This window comes from Melanotaenia boesemani, chromosome 22 (genome assembly GCF_017639745.1).
Source record: "Melanotaenia boesemani isolate fMelBoe1 chromosome 22, fMelBoe1.pri, whole genome shotgun sequence".
In the NCBI taxonomy this organism is placed as follows: Eukaryota; Metazoa; Chordata; class Actinopteri; order Atheriniformes; family Melanotaeniidae; genus Melanotaenia; species Melanotaenia boesemani.
Genome location: NC_055703.1, coordinates 17,367,973 through 17,383,762, shown reverse-complemented (window position 1 = coordinate 17,383,762; position 15,790 = coordinate 17,367,973). Strand labels below are relative to the sequence as shown.

Below are 15,790 nucleotides of genomic sequence, written 5' to 3'. Positions count from 1 at the left end.
CTTCAGTTTCACAACTACTTTGTTGACAGTCTGCTCTGCTCTCTCTGATAATGGCATCCAGTTGGAGAAGAAAACAGCGTTTCTGCCAACAGGAGGATGGTTATGTGTTTTCTGATAATGAGGGGTTATCACTTTTGTGGTGTCCTCCTGTTAGGAAAGCATACATGAGTAACATCTATGAACTGAATCAACAAAGTCAACAACTTGTAGAACAAAGCATTAATAAGCTGATTCAGCTGTAAGTATAGTGGTTCACTATGCGTCTCTAATTATCTGTTTTGGCAGCTGTGGCGTATGCTGTAGTAGGAAATGATAACAAAGCAGAGGCAGAATTAAATTATCCACCATCATGTAGTTTCTTATATTTCAACACTTAGCTCAAAGGTGCTGATGAAATAGTTTAACTGCCATTAACTAAATGTGCAAATGCACACAAAAAAATTTCACACATTCACTTGGAAACTCGCTGCTGACTTCAGCAGGTTATTTCCCCTCAATAAATGAGTTCATTGATGTAACCAGATTGCTTTACATTGGACTGACAGATGTTAGATTTAAACCTACCACTGCTGTCACCCAGCAGGATGGGACCACCTGTCAATCAAAGAGCTTCTTGCAGTCTCCTGGGAGACTCCAACCAGTCAAGAATGCAAAGACTGAAAGCTGTCTTTGTCCCAGAGGAATTCTGCATCAGTGTCTTTCTTGTTTCATTCACTGCATTAGGATGCTTGGTCAGCCTCTCACTAATAGCATCTTGTACATAGCAAGCAAACAAAATTACATCAAGGAAGGAAAACAATGTCGTTCCTGAAAGGGCCTGAACAAATATGAGTTCCACACAATTTAATGAAAGATCTTCCCAGGCCAGCAGTGTGTCATTGCTTTCTCCCCTGAGCAATGTATTCTGATAGTTTAGAACAAGAGAATGTGCAGCAGAGTTGAGAAATCAACTCTGAGGTATTATTTGCATAATTGTGCATAAGCTTGGTACAAGCAGCAGAAATCTGGAATCATCTGGTATTAATAGTTTTCCTGTCTTGCTTAATTAACCACCACATAATCTACTCAGTTGAACTATTTGTGACAAAAACAACACCCGCACACACATGCATGGCAATTACAGCTATGAAAGTTCAACAGCCTTCACAAGACCACAGTCTTTAGCACCTCATTAGGCAGCATCAAGGACACATGCACACAGAATCATACACAGGGGGCATGTTACATACATCTGCTCTTTAGCACCTTTCACTATAGTGTTAGTCTGCCGTTTCCAACCATTAGACCCATTAGAGGCCAATTAACACTGACACAAAGCTCCCTTCCTGTTTTATAGCACTGTAAACAAAACCTGCAGGCTTGCCTTGGGCCCAGCAAAGCTCAACAGACGATAACACAACACAGGACATGAATTTAATTAAATTAAAACTACCTAATTCATTCCAATGGGAAACTTCATAGTTATAACATATCAACATAGTGATATACTAAGTACTGGAAGCAGACATAAAACCACAGCCTGTTACCTAACCACATGTAACAGGCTGTCCAAGGCACTGATGTAATGGCAGCCTATATGAAGCACAGAAAATCAAGTTACTTTGTGTACAGCATTGACTTTTTGTTTTTGAGTTGTAAATCTGCAGCAAAGGGCAGCATTTTCTCTAGATAATTCAGTAGTTTGCACCCAGTAACATATTAATCACATTATTTCATTTATTTCAGCTGCATCATCAGTGGAATATGTTGCATGTCTGTTCTGATAAAAACGAACTCATGATCTGTATGCTGACGGCTCAAGTGAAGCAGAAACTGTTGTTTGAAGTGCCTTATGTGGGTCATTCCTTACTAACTGTGTCAAAATAGGCCAAAAGATAAGCACAATATGGGTCTTTTCCGCGTGTTCAAGTTGTCCCAGTGTGTTTATGAGGCAAACATTTGAGGCTGCATGCTACAGCACGCCAGAGGTACGGGTCGTCTGGAGAGGAGAACTTGATGCGACGCAACACTAAAATCACGGCTCACAGCTTTTCTGAGTGTCGTGCTCAATAAGGTAAATAGTATGAACTAGTGGTTGTACCGTTCATCATCTCTTAAGGGGAAAATGCTATATTTCAAGTTTAAAATGGGGTGAAACCCAAGTGCAAATACGCATATGAAGTGGTGGTCATTTGAGGATTTGTTTAAAGTAAAAAACCTAAATAAATAAACAAATAAAAATAAATAAATAAGCTCTTTTTACTTTTTCACATCACAAAACAGATAAATTCCCAACCTGAAAATTCCGAGGAGCCCTTGGTGATGTCGCTTTGGACGATTAGACACGTTATTCCGAATAGAAGCGCAAAACTGACGGCTGAGAGAGTCCCATCTAAGAAGAACATCCTTGAAGCCAACTTTTTGATTTCCTCCGAATCATTAGAAAGTCCAATAACAGCTACAGCACCGAGTTTCAGATTCAGGAGATGTGAGGTCCCATGTCGCTATAGTCTTCCCTCATCCTCCCACAGAGCTGCTGTGAGACTGGCATCGAGGTTCCTGTGGACTGCTGCCGTGTACACACACTTCCATCTGTGTGTTGTATTGAAGAGGCAGTCCACCTGCAGGCGCAACGCTCCGCTGCTGGTGGCAGACTGGGAGTGACAAACGCACGCGCAAAATACGTCTAGTGCAAATGTTTATGTGGGATGTTATTTCCACCATATTAAATCTTTGATAGAGTAAGAGTAAATAGGCCTACATAAGTCTGCAAACAGCCAGATAAGAGAAAGACATATAAACTCTACATTTGATGACCTATTGACATATAGGACTATACGACCAAAAAGAGATTATTTTGCTTTGACAACGGAATTAAAAGACAGATCTAAAAGCTGACTCTCCTGTGTACTAGCAAAATTAAATTGGCATCAAGTTAATTATTTTGTTGTTATTTAAACTGTCTTTAAAAATACTTAATTGTACACAAATAAAGGTTTTTAATACAGGCTAATTCAAGTTATATTAAATATAATTAAATTAAATGCAATCATTTCTTGTTTTCATAGCACATTTTCTATTTATTGTATACTTTTGAAAAAGTACACATGACTACATTTTCTATTTATTGTACACTTGAGAAATACAAGGTTACTCGTGTGCAACCAAAAGAACAATTGCGCCATCTAGTGGAAACAACAGTTCAGCCAAAAGCGAATCTCAAATAAGTAAGCTTTCACGGCTTCCGTACATCGTGACAACAGAAGGTCAGACATGGCAGCCTCCACAAAAGGACTCGAAAAATGTATAATTTCGTTGAGGTTATGTCGAAATTTGCAGTTTAAAAATGAACGTAAGTACAAGGAAGAAGCTTTTAACTTTCTGTAAAATGTTATAATATGTGAAAAAGCGCCTAACTTTTAATGTACATTCATTATGAGCTAACGATATGGCTAGCAAATTTCATGCTAATAGTGAGCATCCTGACAGGTGTAACAGTGAATGAAACCAATGTATTATTATTATTATTATTATTATGTTTTCAGGATATCTTTCAACATCTCTGTGTTGTCGTGCTGACGGGGACCAACCTAAATTTGTCCCTCCGACCAAACCTGTCATCACAGATAAGACGCAGACTGTAGCATCTCTGCGAAAGTAAGTTTTTATGTAAAAGAAACACGGTCATCTTTTTTTATATTCACACATACCTATTTTCCCTTAGCTCTTGTGTAAAGTAGCTTTTCAAAGTCCAACCTGCCTGCATATCCCTTTCAGGTTTCTGAGCCCAGAGTTCATTCCTCCCAGGCAGAGGACAAATCCTTTAAAGTTTTTCATTGAGAGGAAAGACATGATTCGCAGAAGGAAAGTGCTCGATATCCCCGAGTTCTATGCCGGTAAGAAACTAAATGATCCGGTGTATTAAAAATAAATTCAGTATTATGCAAATGCATTCTCAAAAAGGTGTTGATGGAGTTTAAAATAAAGACAGCGCAAAGTCAGTTTGTCCAGAATTAAAACGAAATGCAGTTGTTTGGACACACTTGAGATATCCATTAACGCTTATTTAGATATCGATTACAGTAAAACAGCTTTAAAAAGTTGATCCAGAGGCATATCAAAACTGGAAAATCACCTAATGGAACATTTCACAAGTAATAAGTTAATTGTCCTGAACACAACCATGGCAAATGTTTGATTGGATTTGAGCAAACAAATTGGGAAGAGCCAAAAACTTTCAGGAAAAAAAAAACTGGAGAGGACTTCGAAAACCCTGTGCATGGACAAATAGTTAAAAAAAATATATATATAATATTTGTGGAGATAGCATAACCTATGGTACTTGAAATAATTCAAATATGGAAGGTACAAAAAATACTAAATGCTTCCAAAGCAATATCTGTTACCACTGACACATAATTTTTCAGGCAATGTCTTGTTTATTTCTACAAGAAAATGTTAAACCACATTCTGCATGGACTAAAAAGTTCAGAACATTTAGCAGATTAGTAAACAAACTACAAGAAAGGCGCCTCCACATGAGCAGTTATATAAATCCATGAATGAGGAGTTGTAAATGCAACCCCAATTCCCAAAAAGTTATGTTGTGTAAGATGTACTTAAAAACAGAATACAACCATTTGTAAATCTCTATCAGATGTTAAAACTATTCCAAAAATTTGTCAAAAGTTATATTAAATGGTGGAAAAAGTTTTAGAAATATAGTGGTGTTTGTATCAGTAGAGATGCACCAATATGCACTTTTTGGGGATCTGATTCTGATATCTGAAATTTTGACATCGGACGATATCAGTATTTTTGGATATCAAATCTGTTTACATGAACGTTATTGTGATTTTAGTCATTATTGCTCCTGTTATTATTGTGTAAGGCTTCATTAGACTGTAGTAAACCATACATCAAGAGAGCAACTGATAAACTAAATTAATCTAGTTTAAATGTTTTCCAAAATAGTAAGAAAAAACCCCCTAAAGTAAATCAAAGAAAATGTGTGTCGCTGCTTCAAAATCTTAATGAAAAAGGTACAACTGTTTTTTTTATTTATTTTTAAGGTTCAAGAGAGTGTGTTGAAAGGGAAGTAGGATGTATGTGAATAATCTGGGAACACTGGATAATCTGACAGCGTTGCAGACAGATTTTGGTCTGGAGTATCAGCTCATTTGTGCTGAAGAGGACTTCTGATCATAGAAGCTGCTGGTTCCACAGGTTTACATGCATTAGTTAAAGTGTTGCTAACACTGCGCTTCAAAATAAGCCCATCATACTCAGCAAGCTGCAGCATATGAGCAGAACAATCCAAGCTGGAGAATTCCACGGTTTTCCTCACCTACTTCTTGTGATTTACATTCTCACTCAGTGTTATAGCGTTTTAGACAGCGAATATATTCAGAATTTTCCTTGACAGAGACTGACTGGCCAGAATGATGAATTGAAGCAACTTTTTTTGTGGGATAATCCCTTCAGTTTTCACTTTGTCTGAGAGACGTTTAATGCTCCACTTGAACATTTCAGGAGTGTCTGGGGCACTATTTTCTCTTCCCTTCTTAGCTGAATGTTTTACCTCAGAAACCTTGGTTGTACGCACATTTTAAGTTGTTGTCTTGCTTTTTCATGTTTCCAGACTAAAATATATCCAATTTAGTGACATACAAAAGCACCAAAGCAGGTTATTTCTCATCAGACTTGTCAGTGCATGTACAGTAATGCTGTATCTGAACTAGAAATTTGGAGTTAAAAAACTAAATAATGTACAAATATTAATATATACACGAATTCTAATGAAAATATTTAATTATTTTTATGTTTTGTACTTACAATTTGTAAGCATGGGACCACGAAAACTCTTCTGTGGACTGGTGAGGTGGATTGGCGAATTCAGCCAGATATCCAATCCGAAAATCACACAGACCTCCATGTGCTAGCCAGAGGCACCCTGATTGCCATTAGGTACCGTGATGAGATCTTCAGCCCCAATGTCAGACCACATGCTGTTGCCGTGAGACATGGCTTCCTTCTGATGCATCACAATGTTTGGCCTCATGTGGCTAAAGTGTGTCAGCAGATCTTGCATGACAAAGGCATTGATGCTGCGGACTGGCCTGCCCGTTCACCAGACCTAAATTTAATCCAGCATCTCTAGGACATCCATCAGGAGAACATCCATCATCTCATCAGGAGCATGCCCAGACATTGTAGGGAGTGTATACAGACACTTGGAGGCCACATTTATTATTGTTTTTAGTGGTGTAGTTATGGTGAAAAAGTAACTGTGACAGGCCTACACCCATAGAGTTGTTAAAGAAGAGGTTGGCCTACTCTTTTTGTAAATACAGTTGCACATCACTGCACTACCATTTAACATTTGCTTATTTTGACTTGTTTCAGGGAGCATCCTTGCAGTGACTATGGCCGATCCCAGTGCCAGTGGGAAAACCAACCGCTTTGTTGGTATCTGTGTACAAAGAGGTGGAAAAGGGTTAGGGGCCACATTCATCTTGAGGAACATCATTGATAATCAAGGTGAGATTTGTTCACTAAAATGTGTACCGAAATCTCTCCACACAGTTATATGTCTATGCTGCAGGACTTGAATGTGAAAGATTATTAGGATTAATTGAACAAAAACTTTTTTATTATTATTATTTACATAATAGTTTAATATTTTTAGCATAAATGCAGTCTCAAGTATTCTATTTGTTGCAATGGTGATATAAATGTAGAAATACCAACTGAAAAGATTAAAGAATTGTGGGGAGTTTATATGTTCATTCAGTTTATGATAAGATGGTTAGTAGGGATATTTTACCTCACTCCTTTATTTCAGTTAACTGATAGTTATTTATCCAAACGTCATGTTTCTGTGTTTATTCACCATATTTGTATTTTTCGTGGTGATGGATCAAAATAAACTTTCCAATGATATAAAGCAATTTCAGTGATGAAAACTCAATCTTGATTATTTAGAGAGCAGGGAACACAATGCTAGATGTTTCAATCCATCCATTTATTATACTTGCTTAGTCCTATTCAAGGTTGTAGTATTAAATGATTCATTTTAAAATAAACATCATAGGCTTTTCCATCTGAAAATATTCCAGTATTTTAGCTGCTCCAATTCACTGATATCTTAAGACAATGCTGTTTCTGTTAGCATGATATGAATTCCTATGTCAAAATGAACACTGTAATTCTAAAAGAGCTTAGAGAGCTTATCCTCTCACATTTTACTGTGTTTGTGTCTTCAGATAAAACAAACTTCACATTTTCCTCAAATTTTTAAGTCACACTTCTACTGTAATTTTCAACAGATATAAAGAAAAGTAAGAAAAAACCAGCTTTGTGAAATAATCTATTGCTCATTTAATTACCGGAACATTACAAATAATCAGCTTAATTGATTGTTCTGTTACTGGAAGTAAACCAGGTGAGCATCAGGTAAAACTTGTCTGTGTGTGTGGTCTAGGTATAGAGCTCTGTTATGAGCTGTACAACCCTCGTATACAGAGAATCGAAGTGCTGAAGCTGGAGAAAAGACTGGATGACAACCTAATGTACCTGAGAGACGCTCTGCCTGAGTACAGCACTGTGGATCCCGAAATGAAGCCTGTGTCAATCCCTCCTACTGGAGAGGTGCCTGTAAACAAGGTGAGAGAAACTGAAGATGCACACAAACAGCCTCATCAGCCGAGGCTTCTCTTGACTAATAATTTATACCTTTATTGCAACTTTTTGTATTATTATTCGTCCATCAAAACTACTACGAAAAGCATTTTCCTTTGTTCAACAGATCAAAGTACGAATGCGCCCAAAGCCGTGGTCCAAACGCTGGGAACGGCCCAAGTTCAACATCCAAGGCATTCAGTTTGACCTCTGCATGACACCTAGACAGATGGAATTCGTCCAGCAGAAGTTTGCACAGCCTTGGCAGGAGTATGACATGCTGAAGGAGTATGACACCTCTGAACTGGAAGAGAAGATCTTCACTGAAGTCCAGCAGGAGATGAGCAAGTGAGGAAAATCATCCAATGTTGCAAACAAGCTTCAGTTTAACCCTCGGTGCAGACTTTTCCAGGAACGAGAAATTATTGAAAAACCAAGTTTCTGTGGATGTGTTGCCTGTTTTAAGTCCAGCGGCTGACTGCAGCCACATCACTGTATATGAGGAGGAAGCAGTGTGGACACCGGTATTCTGCTGAAGATTGTCTCCTGTATGTTGTTTCTGACACTTTGCTAAATGCAGCACTGCTATGCAGAAATAAAGGATTTTACATAATAAAATCAATTTCCAAGCTTTAAGTTACTTTTCATTGTCTTCTTTGTCTCTTGATTGATTTTACTCTCATATTATTCATTCCCTTCAATTTCTCATGCAAGTTGAAGATTAAAGTTAACAGGCAAACAACAAAATGAGACATTCCTGCTTAAGAATCAGTTTAAACTGGCTCTAAGACAGCTTGCATAGTTGTATTCAAACAGCCTATCACTTTATTTTACACTGTCAGATGAGCACTAAAAGTGTTTGTGACAGATTGCTTTTTATTCAGTTTACTATCTTGGGTATCTGAAGCAGAATAGACGAGCTTGTATGTCGTCATATATTTATAGGAGTTGTGACGCTAGGTGGCAGCATTCCTCTATTAATCTCTCACCCATCACAGGTTATGTAACCTAGTGTGTTTGAGGGGAAACTCCTGCAATGACAAAAAATAAAAAGAACATTATTTCAGAAGCAATTACAGGTCTCTTACAAAAAGGAGAACATTAACTTAGTTTTCTGATTTAAACAAACAAAAAAAAAAACATTTCTTGTTCAGTGGAGCTTTGGGAGTTTCATTTGGTAGACCTGCAAAAAAGAGAAAAGACTGGTATTCAGGGAGTGAACACCAAAGACACCCGGTAGTGTTTTACTGTTGTGGATGGAAAATTGTGGTGTTCAGATGGTATGTTAGAGCGTCAGTTGGGTAGTATAAAAACACTTGGACGCCTTATATTATGTCTGCTCTCTGTGAATGTGTGTGTATGTAAACACGCTGAATGAGTCCCTGCACTCTAATTTCTCCATATTACAGGATAAGACATGGAGAAAATGGTCTTTAATACAGGAGTAGCAGATGTTTGTTGAGCTCATTATGGACCACACAGATTTCCTATGTGGTGATATGGAGGAATAACATGAATGATTATTTGTGCTTCATCTAGGGTCAGGGAATTGAAGAAACCTTGATACTCCAGAGTTTTTCTTTTTTTTTATTTTGTTAGGATAAATGCTGAATTTAATGCACCTGTTGAACAAATACGTTTCTGCTTCACTACAGTGTTGCAACGCAGTGACTTTATTCTCAATAAGTTACTCCCTGCTTCCTCCTACCTGATCTGCAGCAAAGAAAACTAACTCCATCTGCTTCTTAGTGGCTGTCCTGCACATTGTCATTACCCTACCCACTGAACCAGCTGGCCCTTTCACCTTTTCATTTCTTACTCTCAGAATTTCTGTTTGGGACTGATTGATGTTCTCATGCGGAGGCAGTAATAGAAATGTTTATCCTACAGCACATTACTGGGTCTTCAGAGGCATTCCACAGCAACACCACTGGACTGGTAAACCAGTTTAAACCACAAGGTTACACAGTCTGAGTTACTGTTCCAAAGAAGCTTTCTACTACTGTGTGTGTATGTGTGTGTGTGTGTGTGTCTGTGTACTTCAGGCATGTCATCTCATCTGTACATGCCTCCCATGCCCTCAGGTTGACTTTTCTGCACCTGGAGTGAAGTTAAAGCCCCATGGCTGGGAAAAGAGATCAAACACCAGTTCTCTCTGACTTTTCCACACACACACATTGTGCAGACAGGCTATCATATCAGCCTTCACCACAGCCAGACATCTCAAACACTGCCAACTGTAAATGTCTGGGGCAACCTGTCTGTCAGTCCTCATGTGAAACTAGATCCGCTCCATTCACCGTTGCTGTGGGTGGAGCATGCAGGTTTGATGCGACTAGAATCCCACCCCTCAATAACACCCAACAGTAAAGCATGGAGGGCTGATGATAGCTTCAGTACCACACCACTATGAAGGTCAGTGCAGGAATGTAGGGAGGGACATGCTCTTCTAATCTGTCTTCCTCCCTTTCTCTGGCACTTCTGTAGCCTTCATCTCTTTCCCTTTCTCAGGGGGTCTGGCTCAGGCTTTGAAAAGGAGCCAGGTTGATGAATTGGAGAGGATGTGATGCAGAGTGAGAAGTAACTCCCACAGTTTAAGATTTTGGAGGTAATGTCTTCACCTTATTGTGTATCTAACTTTCTCTAACATATCTGTCATGGTGTGATTTCTTACTCTTCTGACTACAGGCTTGGGAAATTAGTTTCACTCTCTTGTCTGTGTTAGTGTTTGTATGAGTCGTGTTTGAGCTGTCTGCATGTATGACAAGTGCAACAGGATACTAGGCCACCCATAGATCCCAGGTAAATTACACCCTGTTGGGTGTGTGTGTGTGTACATGTGCACTTACTTATGAGTATGCGTGTAGCTCCAGGCCACCCGTGGTCCTAGGTAAATTACACACTTGAGTTTCACCATATGTTTGCAGTGAAACGACACGACCGTCTGCTCCTCTCCCACTGTCCCACGGGCCTGATGGGAGCTCCTGCTGCCATCACTCTCTCTTTGTTGCATACACACACAGACAACCTGGCAGTGCGACAGCTGCAAGGAAACATTACATTGCGAGCAGCTGATAGCTGAAGTAGAACAAGCACACATCCCAATTGTTTTAATAATGTGGTCCTTTGTGGGGTGTGTCTGGCAGTGGAAGTAAACGGTCAAAAGTTCATCACCAGTTGAGGCCAAGGATCCTTGAAATATTCAGCCAGGGGACCAAAACTAGTCTGCCTGAGGCTCCAATATGGCCCGCAGGATGAATATAGTAAATTTGAAAATGACATACAAGTAATTAACTGCATTTTTTAAAGTAACTACAATTCCTAATTTGTCCACATGAGGTTGCATTTTTTATTTTTATGTATGAATATTATACATTTACAAGCCAGGGGGATAACTTGTTATATCTCTTATTTATTTCTTACTTAATCAAACTGGCTTCAGTTTGTATTGTGAGGTGAGTTAGTTCAGGTGGTCAAGGTTACTACACAGATGGAGAAATATACAGCTTTTTAGACTTAAAGTAACGCCTATCCATTGGAAAGTTATTCTAATTGTAATGTAAAATACAACATTTTTTAAAGTTCAGTGATGAAATGTTTTGTGGCTGCACAGTGGTGTGGCACAGCAAGGAGGTCACTGGTTCGATCCTTGGCTGTCGAGAAATTCGAACAGTGGTCTTACTCTGTGGAGTTTGCATGTTCCACCAGCTCATGAGTGGGTTCTCTCCAAGTACTCTGGCTTCCTCTACCAGCCAAAGGCATGAATGTTGGTTAATTAGCTGCTCTAAATTTACCCTATAGGAATGAGTGTGAGCTTGAACTGTTGTCTGTCTGTGTTGGTCCTGCGATGGACTGGTACCCTGTCCAGGTTATACCCTGCTTCTTGCCTGCTAGTTGCTGGGATGGGCTCCAGCTTCTCCGCAACCCTAAATTAGAACACGCGGTATAGAAAATGAATGAATGAATAAATGCTTTGTGATTTTGAAGATCCATTGTGATTTGTAAGTTTTTAATGCACATATAAATGATAAACTGAGGAAAAATATTGTTGAAACTTAAGAAATCTTAAGAAATTTCAGGTTTATGTTTTGTAAAAGGAATATTCATTAAATATAAATATCTTGTGATAAAATAAAGGGCAAAATTTTGAGTTTTTATTATTTATAGGTTATTATGCTGTAATTTTATTGGTCCAGCCCACTTGAGATCAAATTGTGCTGTTATGTGGTCCCTTAACTATAATGTGAAACCCCTGATCTAAATCATGTTCCTTCATAACTCTTACTACTAGCCAGTTATACTTTATTTTGTTTGCTTAATTTATTTCTTATTTTGTAAATTAATTTAACCCATATTGTCCCGCTCTGTCTCATGTGCTCTTTCTACTCCTGAGGAGAAGAAAACGTTTTTTTCATGGTAGTGATAGAAGAGTATGAAGCCAGCTGTGGATTGATAAGGTCTAACAACAGTTTGGGAAGGATGATCACTTCTGACATGAACAAATTTGGTGGGAGGAACAAAAAACATCCATATGCTATATTTTTGTGTTTGTTAATAAAGTCCTATTATCTTAAGCTTATTATTTCCCTCAAAATCCTCCACAACATTTAGCATATACATCCCAAACTGCAGTTCTTCTACACAGCCATCAGGAAAATCACTTAGTGTAAACATTATTTGGAGATAAGAAAAGAAAAGTTAATATGTAGAACTACTTCAGCTTTGCTTGTTATTTAAATCAGTTTTAAGTATGTTAAATGCGGCCCCTGGAGCATATGGGCCTGGAGTTGAGGTCACAAATACTGAGAGGCACAATCCATTGCTGATTTTGGTCTTTTGACTAGATTTGTTGGTGGTCAGTAAAATAAGACAAACAACTAGCCTTCAGGATTCAAACAGGAAAATTAGTGACAGTTTCGTTTATGGCAGCACTGAAACATTATGCCTGTGCTGTTACTTTTATTCTGGGCCAGAACAGTGAAAATCGAAGACAGTCACAGTTTTGCCTTGATACACTGCAGACTAAAGTCGCCCTCGGTCATATGATCAGTGGAACACTGTGACCGGACCACAGCACAAAACAATACTTAAACCTCGTGTTTGACGATAATCCTGTCAGATTTCAGATAATCATATAGTATAATGAGTAAGCTAATTAATGCATCCAGAGAAAGATTTTCTGCATTGATCCTATGTCTTGAGGATATGAGCATTAAGATGAAAGGAAATCCATTTATAATACTAGTAGCAACAGTGTGTGTTTCAGAGGCATTTAGTTGCAAACCTATTATGCATTAACTCATATTTCTGCCAGAGCAGCATTCCTGCACATAAACTGCAGGTCACAGCTGTCTGAATTTCTCCTTGATGTTTTTATGTCCTCTTCAGTAACTATTGTCTACTTATAGGATGTCCCTGTCCATATGCTGTCCAAGGTAACAGCACCCATGGCTGTTTGATACATTCTTCACATTTTTTGGTATCGCTGTGTGTTCCTGTTAAAGCTAGTCTGCGTTCAGTTTTGGTTTGATGCTCAGGACATGCTCACCAGGTTGTAACACAGCACATTATTCGTTATGACGGGTTGTATTCCTGTTTGGTCATGATGACCCTGCCAGGCTATTTTAAAAACAACCATGTGATCTGATCAGAAAATATGCCTTGGCTTTGATGTGAGGAAGAGCTTTTTGTCTTGGCAGTCTTAGCAGTTTTTCTTCCTTGCCTCTGAGCGGCGCCCTCATCTTTGTCTTCCTGCAGCTCCTGTCAGCAGTTTGCGGGTCCTCTGCACAGCTGGTCTTCTTCTCTCCTGAGCTGTAATTGCAGCTCTGTCTTGGGAAAAAGAGGGAGGAAATCCCAGAGCTTTCGCCTTGCAACAATGACAATAAAAAAGAGGTGAGGAAAAGATGAAGAAAGCATTTCAGCTGAGATGAAAGAAGGAGGGAGGCTTAGGAGTGGAAGGGAGGTGGAGGAGTGTCGGCTCAGGAGTGCAGAGAGAAGCGGAGGAAGGGAAGAGGAGATGAAGGAGAAAGGAGGGGAGGTGGGATGGTGTTAGTGATGGTGGTAAACTCTTGAGTTTATTAACCTCATTTAGATGAGAGGCAGAGAGTAAAGGGAAGAGGAGGAGCGGAGTGTTCATACTGTGACTGTAGGACTGGAGTTTACTAATGAGGGCTGCAAACACACACACTCACACTTTCCCTCACTAATTCTCTTTGTTCATACCAGTTCCACCTTGATCTTATGCCAACTATGCAGGCAGAGCAGACATTCGTGGGACTGGTTATCGCTAGCGTCATCTAACTGCCTCTGTTCATTTTCTCACCTGTATCAAGCAGCAGCTGAAAAAGGCAGTTTACCCAAATTACTGTTGATATTTGTAGAGGGAGCAGAGGCACACGCTCATTTAATTCCCAGCCAAGACACGCTGCTTTGTCTTATCATCTGCAACATCTGATTTTGTATGTACTGCCAAATTAGATTACATTCAACAAAGACATAATGATTCTACAAAAAGTTCAGACTCTTCCTCTTTCAGTTAGCACTCCACCTAAATGATGGTCATGTAACTGTGGGAGGCAACCTGAGGACTTAGAAGAAACCTGGGTAAACTCTAGACTGCAACGTCTGGGGCCAAGAAGGTTAGCAAACAACTAAGTGATTCATGTAAGGTCCTGTGAGGTAACACGGATAGCTCTGTTTGCTGGTTATCTCCCTCAAGATAAAGATCCTTTCCAATGAATTCTGAATGCACAAAGGTAAAGGCTCTTGGACAATAATTCAGTTAAGTAATTAACAATTCTTGATACATTATTCATAATCATACATGATTCATTCAAAGGCTTATTCATACTGTGCAAACTTCATGAAATTAATCAACAACTTTATTGTTTTGTCTTTTGTTCCCTACAAGGCCTAACATCTGTTTTCAATACAACGTTTATTAAGATAGAATTCTTTCATGATGTTATCATGTGTGTCATTTATACATATAAGATCATTTTTAATACTTGAATATTGCAGCACTTCTTGTAAAGACAAATAAACTTTCCTTCCTCAGCAGATTAATGTTGAAAACAGCCATCTGGTGTCAAATTCTGCTCAGAAATCAGTCACCAGGGTGAAGCCCAAACATCTAAATAGAGTAATAAAATATATATATAGAGCTGCAGAGACATTCTCATGCTGATACATCAGTAAGTAAACTAAACCTATTATTGCTTGTTCCCATTCTGAGTTGTTGTTGTGCTGATTATTTCCAGCAGTTTACTGATGAAAAAGTAGTTTTCACACAAGTGTAGTAAGTTGTACTATCAGTTTTAGACAATAAGAGAAGCATTCAATTTATCCTGATAGTGACCCATCTTACTGATCTATTATATATGCTGACCACTAACGAGCTGAGATGGACAAAAAGAATGCACAGTCAGGGTGCTTGCCGAAGACAAATGAGTGAAAATGCACTCTGAACTTCTGACAAATGGTGTGAAGCACACACACTCAATGGACACATACTTAGAATGCACAGTGAAGATGGATGACACAGTGGAGATGCTCCCTGAACTGAACTGTAGCTGATAAATGATCAGACACCTCGGAGCATGTACCAAACCCCTGCTATGGCGGACCATGGGTGGGTTATTTTGTGATCTGACAAGAGGTTAAGAGACCATTATTTCACCTTCTTTTATTAGCTGACAGTTAGAGCCAGCGATAAACTATGGGCTCATTTTATTTTATTTTATTTTATTTTATTTTATTTTATTTTATTTCTTTAGAAAGGAGGAATCAATTGTATGTCAAGTCTGTTTTCGGGGTGTGCCCTGCCTCTCACCTCGGAGCTGCTAGGATAGACTCTAGGCCCCCATGACCCTGCAGTGGAATAAATGGGTATAGAAAATGGATGGATGGGTAATCTATCCTTGATAAAATTAGTATATCATAAAGTTTTCTGTCAAATTAGAAATAGGCAAGTGAAAAAAAATCCAGCAAAAAATGATTTTCCAGCTTTTTGCCTCTCCCGCTCAAATCAACACAGAACTGCAGTTTAGTTTTTGCAAGTATTTTCTTTTAAATCAAACTATTTGGAGAACCAGATGAGTGGTTAAATACAGAGAAATATAATGTCATCTTG

The 15,790-nt window shown here is 38.8% G+C and overlaps 2 protein-coding genes across 3 annotated transcripts in view; one reads left to right on the top strand and one right to left on the bottom strand.

Annotated features, from left to right (window-relative positions):
- LOC121633894 (protein eva-1 homolog A) overlaps window positions 1-2,556 on the bottom strand; it is a 67,329-nt gene extending 64,773 nt beyond the window's left edge. For both annotated transcript variants that reach the window (XM_041976197.1, XM_041976198.1), the window contains exon 1: window positions 2,276-2,556. In XM_041976197.1, coding sequence (XP_041832131.1) covers window positions 2,276-2,384 — 109 coding nt within the window. In that variant the 5' untranslated portion in view covers window positions 2,385-2,556. The remainder of the gene's footprint in view (window positions 1-2,275) is intronic.
- A 670-nt stretch (window positions 2,557-3,226) lies between these two features.
- mrpl19 (mitochondrial ribosomal protein L19) lies at window positions 3,227-8,295 on the top strand. The gene is made up of 6 exons (XM_041976201.1): window positions 3,227-3,331; window positions 3,525-3,636; window positions 3,757-3,875; window positions 6,385-6,519; window positions 7,463-7,644; window positions 7,787-8,295. Exons 1-6 carry the CDS (start codon window positions 3,253-3,255, stop codon window positions 8,009-8,011), a joined length of 852 nt encoding a protein of 283 aa, XP_041832135.1. The 5' UTR covers window positions 3,227-3,252; the 3' UTR covers window positions 8,012-8,295.
- The last annotated feature ends 7,495 nt before the right edge of the window (window positions 8,296-15,790 follow it).

Bases quoted from the DNA above. Each gene is read 5' to 3' on its own strand.
- mrpl19 (XM_041976201.1), top strand. From the start codon at position 3,253: ATGGCAGCCTCCACAAAAGGACTCGAAAAATGTATAATTTCGTTGAGG. The intron at 3,637-3,756 runs GTAAGTTTTTAT...TATCCCTTTCAG, and splicing joins ACTGTAGCATCTCTGCGAAA to GTTTCTGAGCCCAGAGTTCA. The intron at 7,645-7,786 runs GTGAGAGAAACT...TTTGTTCAACAG, and splicing joins GAGAGGTGCCTGTAAACAAG to ATCAAAGTACGAATGCGCCC.